Source organism: Colletotrichum graminicola (assembly GCF_000149035.1).
Source record: "Colletotrichum graminicola M1.001 genomic scaffold supercont1.27, whole genome shotgun sequence".
Lineage (NCBI taxonomy): Eukaryota > Fungi > Ascomycota > Sordariomycetes > Glomerellales > Glomerellaceae > Colletotrichum > Colletotrichum graminicola.
In genome coordinates, this window is record NW_007361031.1 from 122,170 (window position 1) to 130,408 (window position 8,239).

The 8,239-nt window shown below is 54.3% G+C and overlaps 3 protein-coding genes across 3 annotated transcripts; all 3 read right to left on the reverse strand.

Moving 5' to 3' along the window:
* Window positions 1-558: 558 nt before the first annotated feature.
* Window positions 559-2,302, reverse strand: GLRG_06674 (IBR domain-containing protein; the record flags this gene model as incomplete). The annotated part of the gene is made up of 3 exons (XM_008097528.1): window positions 559-626; window positions 695-2,131; window positions 2,212-2,302. The coding sequence occupies 3 exons, from the start codon at window positions 2,300-2,302 to the stop codon at window positions 559-561; spliced, it is 1,596 nt and encodes a 531-aa protein (XP_008095719.1).
* Window positions 2,303-4,355: 2,053 nt separating this feature from the next.
* On the reverse strand, window positions 4,356-5,091 carry GLRG_06675 (redoxin; the record flags this gene model as incomplete). The annotated part of the gene is made up of 4 exons (XM_008097529.1): window positions 4,356-4,384; window positions 4,440-4,605; window positions 4,669-4,714; window positions 4,775-5,091. The coding sequence occupies 4 exons, from the start codon at window positions 5,089-5,091 to the stop codon at window positions 4,356-4,358; spliced, it is 558 nt and encodes a 185-aa protein (XP_008095720.1).
* A 739-nt stretch (window positions 5,092-5,830) lies between these two features.
* Window positions 5,831-7,310, reverse strand: GLRG_06676 (uncharacterized protein; the record flags this gene model as incomplete). The annotated part of the gene is made up of 8 exons (XM_008097530.1): window positions 5,831-5,883; window positions 5,963-6,164; window positions 6,225-6,258; window positions 6,317-6,406; window positions 6,459-6,615; window positions 6,675-6,928; window positions 7,033-7,095; window positions 7,150-7,310. 8 exons carry the CDS (start codon window positions 7,308-7,310, stop codon window positions 5,831-5,833), a joined length of 1,014 nt encoding a protein of 337 aa, XP_008095721.1.
* Window positions 7,311-8,239: the final 929 nt, after the last annotated feature.

Below are 8,239 nucleotides of genomic sequence, written 5' to 3' on the forward strand. Positions count from 1 at the left end.
AAGTTAAGTGCAAACCGCTGTGTCGCGAGTCAGGCACGGTGCATCGGCAGGCTTGGTGTGAAGAGCAAAGCGCCAGGACCCAAGCTCGAATCATACACACACGCAGCATGCAGGCAAAAAATGTGTTTGAAAACCGAGACACGGTCTCGCCAAAAAAGGCATGATGCATAAAAAAAAACCCGTAGCCGCTGTGCCTGGGACACTCGGCGTGTAACCTGAAGACCTATAACATACACAATGCTCATGATGCGCTGTTGTTTCTCGCCCTCCCATAATGCCGTCCCTGGCAACCCAATGATAAGTCACGCACCCTCAAGTTAGATGCAACGCTTCGTCGTCTTTCGCGTGAACAAACTATTTGCCATATCCCACCTGTGTGTTCTGGCCATTCTTTCTCCGAAACCCAGTTTCGTTAACAGGTACGGAGATCGTTATGGTGACTATCTCTGGTACATGTAGGCAGGACAACGCGAGAGAAAGAGGCTAGGCCGAATGACATCCTCGTTGCCCAATGCCGTATTGAAGCTTCACGACGCCCTCATCGCACGCAGGATTCTCTCAGCGGCGGCTGCTGGTGGCGGCTGCTGGCGAGGGGCCGTGTAAGTCGACGTTGAAAGTCCATCGTCCTGGGAACGTTAGCTAAGAAAACCCCGATAGTGCGAGGAGGAGGGCCACGAGGGCTAAGATGACATACCGTTGGCGAGGTTATCTGCGGTGTCTTCGAGCAGGATGATGCGGCGCTTCTTGCAGTACGACGTCTTGTCCATAATGTCCACCTTTAGCTTCTTGTCACAGAGCTCCGCAACAGGCTTCTCAAACATCTCCGACAAAGCCTCTACGGCCATCTCAAGATCCTTCTGGTTGTCTTCGAAGATCTCGGTCAGGTTGTTCCGCGCCAGGTAGAAGGCAAAGGCATATGTCCACTTAAGAGTTTGCCGGCATGTCTGAAGGGTCTGTGAAGCTTGGTTGAGGTACTGCACCTCGATCCACGACATGCCAGAGGCGGTCTGGAGCTGCACCATCTTCTTTTCCGTCTTGTGATATATATCCTTGTCCAGTTTGGCAGACTGTTCATGGTTGGCGTAGCGATTGTAGTAGTGCAGATACCGCTCCAGCGAGATGCGCGACTTGGCTTGCGCGTCGCGAGCCTCGGTGCCGCTCTTCTCCTCGAAACGGTTGCAGTTGTACCAACTGGTTCCGTGCTCTGACCAGAGTCCCATACACATCCAGCAGAATTCGTGCTTGCACTTGCGGCACGTCATGTGGTTGCAGCCACCGTTCTTCTCGATTGTTGAGTTGCATTTGGGGCACTCTTTGGTGTTGGCCGAGATCCAGTTAGCAGTCTCAGAGTCATCGGCGCACTTCTTGAGCCATCTTCTGACGAGCTCGCACGGTGCCGGTTGGTGATCGTTGAGGATGCAACCGAAGCAAAAGCGATGACCGCAGCCACAAGCAACTGTGGGGACGATCCTGTCCAGATCCTTCTTCTTGATGCCGCACTCGATGGCGTTGGGGCAGTCTGGTGCCGGACACCATTTGAGGGTGTCCCTGTCCTCGACGTATGTCCTGTTGAGCAGCTCGTTGTACCGTGAGTTGAGGTCCGAGGCAACGAGCAGGTCCAGGGACTTTGAGTCGATGATGCGGCCGCATCCCTCAGCAGGGCACTGGATACGGGCAGCCTCGCCCTCTTCGCGGATCTTCTGCGTAAGGTAGTGACGGTAGCAGTCAACGCAGTATCGGTGGCCACACTTGAGGGAGAAGGTCTGGAGGCCGTCCTCGTCCTCGCAGCAGATATCGCACATGAAACCTGGAATGGCCTCGAGTTTGGGCGGACCGGTGACATTGGAGCCAAGTCCGGCTGCCTCGAGGACTTTGTTGGAGCCGTCCATGTAATCTTCGATAAGACGCTCTTTGTTCCATCTGAAGTGCCGCAACAATATCGCGACGTCTTCCTTTCGGATATTGAGAATCATGTTGACCTCGTCGATCATGTCATCTTGCTGACGTTGAATGTCCTTGGGTTCGTATACTTTGAAAGAGATGTCGTAGGCAACCTTCTTCTTTGTGTCCGAGTCTTTGATCATGCCCAGGTCCGCGTCAGGCTCGTCATCGAAGTCGTCCTCGTCAAAGTCTGTAAAAGAAGCAGAGGGGTCAGCTCGTGGTAGGAGAGGAGGGATGTCTTGTAGCAGGGGGGAGGGGGAGTAAGTATACCATCAGGACCAGACATGTCTTCACCGCTGTCATCCTGCATGATCTCGTCCTCGCTCGAGAGAGCTGACATGAAGTCTTCCTCGGAATCCATGCCGTTGCTCGCGGTGGTGAGAGGAGTTGGGGGAGCGTCCTGTTTGGCAGCTGAGGCTATCCTCTTTTTCGGCAAGATGTCTTGGGTATCGGAGGATATCGTCGCCTCAGCGGCCTTTCGCTTCCGCGTGGTGGGAGGAATGGTGCCGACTACAAATGGAGGCGAGGGAAGCGTTTCCTCTAATGGAAACGACGAGGGTTAACGAGGAGGGCGGGAGGTTTGGTGGCGGAAATGAAGATCAAGTCCTGTCACTCGAAAGGGAGGGGGTTTCGCTGTGTCGGTCGTGGGGTGGGAGTCACTCGGGAGAGGGTGGAGGGGAGGGGAGGGGCTTGATTAAGTTACAGGCTGCGATGACCCAAGGCTGAGGCCACAATCAGGTACAAGGAATGGATGGGGCGGGTAGTGAGCAAGTAGCAGAGAAAAGGTACACTAGTAGTGTATCCGTAGTCGGTCGACGAGATTAGTCAGGGAATGAAGGGAAAGGACCTCGGTCTGATGCCTGCGGTGTAGAGCGAAGGCGGCGGCGGCTGTGGTTTTTCGGGGGAGGGGTGATTGTGGTAGGTAAGGTTAGGTAATGTGATTCGAATGTCGCTGGCTGGCAGACAACAGACCGGAATGCGGAAGGGGTGAGCGACGAGTGGACTGCGGGATGCGGGATGTGTGGGATAATGAACAGATAGGTAGGGTAGACTGGATGGAGCGGGCGGATGTGCTGTTGGTTGCGCTGAGTGCCTGGGAACAGATGACTTGTGACTTGGTGCTTGGTGGGCATGCATGCGAAACCCCATGTACCCCTCGACTGGGGGGGGGGGGGGGGATCACCAACAGGCTGCATAGGCACAGGGCGGAGTCGCTGACTGGAAGGGGCTCATCCGCAAAGCACACAACCGACGCTACGTGCCAACGGTATGACTACACTATGCCTGTAGGTTAGGGTAGGTATTCATATACTCCATACACTGAAGACATCTACCAAGTTCTCCTGGCCTCTCAAGACGTAACTTAGAGCCGGGGTCGATGACAGCAAACTTGCGGGGGGGGAGGGGGAAGGCAGGATTGAGATTAGGTCACTGGGCCGCATAGGATTATGTTTTGCGCTTTCTCTGCCATGCGTAAGGGTTTAACCACACCGGGCAGAATATAAAGGAATCAAGGACATGGACGGGAGAGCCCAAGATGGTGGCTCATTGCGAACTAGGCTTGCTGTGCCGTACCGTGCCAGCGTCATGGCAAAGTGCTGGACCAGTGATCGTGTCTTACAACGAGCGGGTGACTGACCATCTCTCCACGGCCCTTGCGGCCTGGTTCCATACCCTTGCTCCGGGCCCCTGGCTGGCCCTGTTTGTCCTCCTGTCTGTTTGTCTGTTTGCTCACCCGGACTTGAGCGAAGGGTGGGTTTGGTGTCGTGAGTTGGTCGGGCGCATGACGCTGGGCGACTCACACGCCTGCCCTGAGCGCCACTCGCTCGCTCGATAAGCAGGGGGGCCTGTCGGGAATTTCTCGGTCTAGGCGGCGTAGCCTTTCCTTACCTACTAGGTACACTACCTACGTAGGTACGGAGTAGTTACCTCAGCTTACCTAGCAGACTAGGCATCGATAAGCCGCCATCTCTCATCCAGTGCTATTTCGCCCCCTTGCATTTGTCAGGAGCGGCCCGGCACCAAGTGGCTCCGATGTCGCCGGTCAAACGAGCTTGCTGGGTGCCTCCGGGTCGGCCAGCTGCACCGGTAAAGCTTCCGTCCCGTCCGAACCATGAGGCCGTTCCATTCTTTCTCTGGAGCTGATGTGTGCAGGCGTTATACCCAGCCATGGGATAAACCAGTGTTTTGGCTCTCCCTGCAAGTGCCAATCCCTAGAATACAGCAGCTCTGCCGTCTTCCGTTTTGCGCCAAATAGTTTATGCTATATTTGATGTTTGCCTATATCTCTGCGTGTGGCCTTTTCTTCTTCGTCTTTTTCATCATACATCCACCTCCTGCGTTCGTACATGACTCCGAACTCAAAACGTCTACCTAGTTATTCATCCAACCTGCTCCAATGTGTCATCACCCCCTTAACCCAGGACCGTGTCGGCCAAGGAGACTGGCGGAACTTGTTAGCCCCATCCTCTGATCAAATGTAGTGGAACAGATCTCACCCTTGGTGCCAATGTTGTCGGGCTCGACGTGGGCCTCCTTGACCTTGCCGTTCTCGATAACAAGAGTGTAACGCTTGCTGCGGTCGTTGCCGAAAATGGCTTTGCTGTCGAAGTCGACCTCGAGCGCCTTGGTGAATTCGCCCGAGGGGTCACCCAGGAATCGAATCTGTCGCCGCGTCAGCTACCCACTGTGCACTCACTCATATCCATCAACAATGGTTCAACCTACGCCAGTCTGGCCAGCGGGGTCCAATTGATCACCCCAAGCCTTCATGCTGTCGAGTCGTCAGCATCGTCAATCTCCCTCTCGTGCAATCCGTCGAGGGGCGACCTACACAAAGGGGTCGTTGACGGAGACGACAAACACGGCGCCCTGCTCCTTAAGCTTGGGGTGGTTAATGTACGAGGGGATGTGGCTCGCCGAGCACGCGGGCGAGAAGGCAGCGGGGACACCGATGATGAGGCCGTTGTTGACCTTGGCGAACTCGTCGGCGAGGTTGACCTTGTTGCCGGGCGAATTCTCCACGAGCACGTCGAGGCTGGGCACGGCGTCGCCCGTCTTCACCAAAGCGCGGGGCGTCGAGTGGAAAGCCCTAGCAGGGACAGCGGGGCGCGCGAGGGCGACTCTTCTTGCTGCGAATCGGAAAGCCATTGTTGTCAGCTGTGATGAGTATCGAGGAAGGAGGTGGTTGTGCGAATCAATTGGCGTGGTCGAAAGGCCGCGATGGTGATGGGAGACGGAGTACAATGTCGGATGCAATGTTGTTATTTGGGGGGTGCAGACGGTTGGGGGCGGAGGAGACTTTCTGGGGGGGGGGGGGAGCTCCTCCGAGCTGAAAGCTTTGGGAGGGGCGCGCGCACGCCTACCTACCTACTCACTCACCAGTTGAGGTTGAGACATTCGCTTGGCTGATCTCGCAATTTATTATGACATCAGACTAGCGTTTCTAGGCGCAGCCGAGACTACCTAAACAGCAAACAACTCCCCACTGGGACCAATGCAACAATCTCCGCGTTTCCACGCCCGTCGCATTTTGAAGCAAACTTGCATGTAGGTACATAAAGTGACATTCTACTCCGTACTAGGTAGGTAGTAGTAGTAGTAGTAGTAGGTAGCTTACCCATACCACACCAATAGGAGCAAGCCTCCCCTTCCTTTTTTCTCTAAACCTCTGAATCACCATCATCTCTCAAAGTCCTCGTCCCCCTATTCACCGCATCACGGTCAAGATGCACGCTTCGATTAGACATTCTATAATAATGTCGGCACTGGGTATCATTGATTAATGAGGGCAGCTCAAGCGTTACGCCCTCGTGTCGCTATATATACATGACCATTTATTTCCGCCATCCGTCCCCATGACGTTGTTCGCCAACCCTCAATTCCTGCCTCAAACTTCCATCAGCAGCTGGTTCGCCGACACTGTACCTACTGGATGCGAGACTGCCCTTTGTTAGCATCGACACCTGATGCGGAAAGCGTGTCTACCAGGAAACAAACCTCCAAGTCAAATTCCCGGTACAAATCGTCTTGAGCGTCGCAGCGATCTGCCGTGTTGTATCGCTGTCTGCTTGGCTCTGGTTGACGAGCCTGCGTTCGCAAATGTCGAATTGCCTGATCGCCTTCTCGATGTCATCGACAACCTCTCCGACGACTGCCTCCAAGTCACCATCCGGGTTGTTCCAGAGGCGGACCGGCACCGCGCTGAGAGTTCGCCCTTTGCGCTGCACAAGTGTCAGTCGTCGCCAACATACGCAAGACATGGGGGGGAGGGGGTTTCTTACCAACTCTTTTCGCAAAGAGAGCAGATCGTTCGTCCTATCATGCAATCGTCAGCTTAGGGTCCATTCTAATCCGACATTTCCGGGCGACAAACAGGCCAACGACGATGGCGACCGACTGCAGCATCATCTTGAACGGGTGAGAGTTAAAGACGGTCGATGGCCATTCCAGACCTGAGGCGAACCTTCTCCCGTCAGCACAGCCTCATCTCACCCTAACATCATCTCAACACTCACTCTGCTAACGCACAAAGAGGGCCTGTGCCCGCTGTCCTTTTACGAAGCATGTCATATTTGAGGTCCGTCGGCACCTCACCACTGTCGATATAGCGTATCTCCTGGACCGTTGAATCAATGTACTCAAAGAGGCTGGTCTTCAACTTCCGACGCTGATCTAGAGTAGTGTGTCAGCTCGCAGTCGCCGCGCTGACAACCCCGCTCGCCGCCACCCACCTTTGTTGTACTGCTGGCATATCATTTTCGCAACCGGTTGGAAATCCGAGATGATGGGTGTCATCGCTGGCTCCGTGGGCCGCTCTGAGAGTTGAAGGTAATGCGCAATGTACCCTTTGGCGTTGCTGCGAAACTCCTTCGCCTTGCCTTGGCTTTCATACTCGAGGGCCTCGATGTAGTCATCGAGCCTACCCTGCCAGAGGACCATAAACGTCAATGTGCCGAGCTTTCCTTTTGATACGTCTGGCCAGAGGCTGTTTGCGCCGCCGTCAGAACGAGCTGTTCAAGTGGTCTTTTTCTTTTTCTTCATCTTCTTCTTTTTCCCCTTTTTTTTTCCCTTTGCGAAAGCGAAACTTACCTGGACGCAAGCAACGTCGGGTTGGCCTCCCTGATATTCGCTATATCTTGTGCAGGAGCATCACTGCACGACGGCATCAGTACATCGAAAACCTCGCAAAGAGCCAACACAACTTACTCCTTGTCCAGAAGGTCGTTGATCAACACCTCAATGTCGGGAGCGTGGATGTTCCTCCCGGACGGCCAGTGGCTGAGCATCCGGCGCAGGTCAGGGATGACCATCACCCGGCCGTCGAGCTGACTCGCCAGCTGGGCGCTCTCGGTTTGCGTAACCGCCATCTCTCACATTCAGTCACCTTTCTTCGAACCGGAGGAGACTTGTCGAAAATCAAGTTGTTATTTTCTCACAGATGCCGATTCAGGTGTTTTGGTAGAGGGCGTGCTTGCGTTTCGTTTTGAAAAGGCCGTGTGCGTGTGGTCAGTGTGGAGACGCTGCGAGATTGTGTCAATGCTACCCAACAACGGGTGGGTAGCTTGATATACCTAGGAAACCCAGAGAGTGTGCCTCTTAATCACACTTGTCCATCGGACTTATGCAAGTGAATCCATGCCAGGCCCCAGAGCAGCCCCTCCTAAATTTATCTTAGAGGCTCGATAAGGCAGGCTTCTTTGGCTGGGGCGCGGGGTCACCCGCGCGTGGCCGGAATCCACATGTGTTTGGGAGTCGTCAATCACTCAATGAAGGTTTGAAACGAGTTCACTAGCCCCGGGAATCGTTGGTGAATAACGGGGGATGCCACTACGATAACTTGGCAAACACATTCGTACTCGGCATTGGGCGATACGGGGTATCAGGCATCGCAAGAGAAGCGGTGATGCAACACAAGAGTAGCTTTTATGTAACCGGGCCCCAATTACGACTATCAAAAGCAGGTCAAGGTTTAAGCCAAGTCCACCATCCACTTACCCGCAACAACCTCACGTCATCTCGACATGATCCCGTCCTCATCGCGCATCTGTTTCCGTAGTGTTTGAGGTGATGCTTTTTTGGCATGTTTGAGACCTGGGCGAGAAGCCTAGGAGACAGGCTTCAAAGTTGCGTATAGCCCAGTAGCAGGAGAGGGCAGCAGCCTCGGCATCCGTGCTGCAGCGGTTTCTATAACAGCCTGCAAGGGGACTGACTCATTGAGGGAGGCTTGTCGATATGTATCTATATATATATATATATATATATATATACTCTGAGCGATTCGATAAGAGCCGTGATT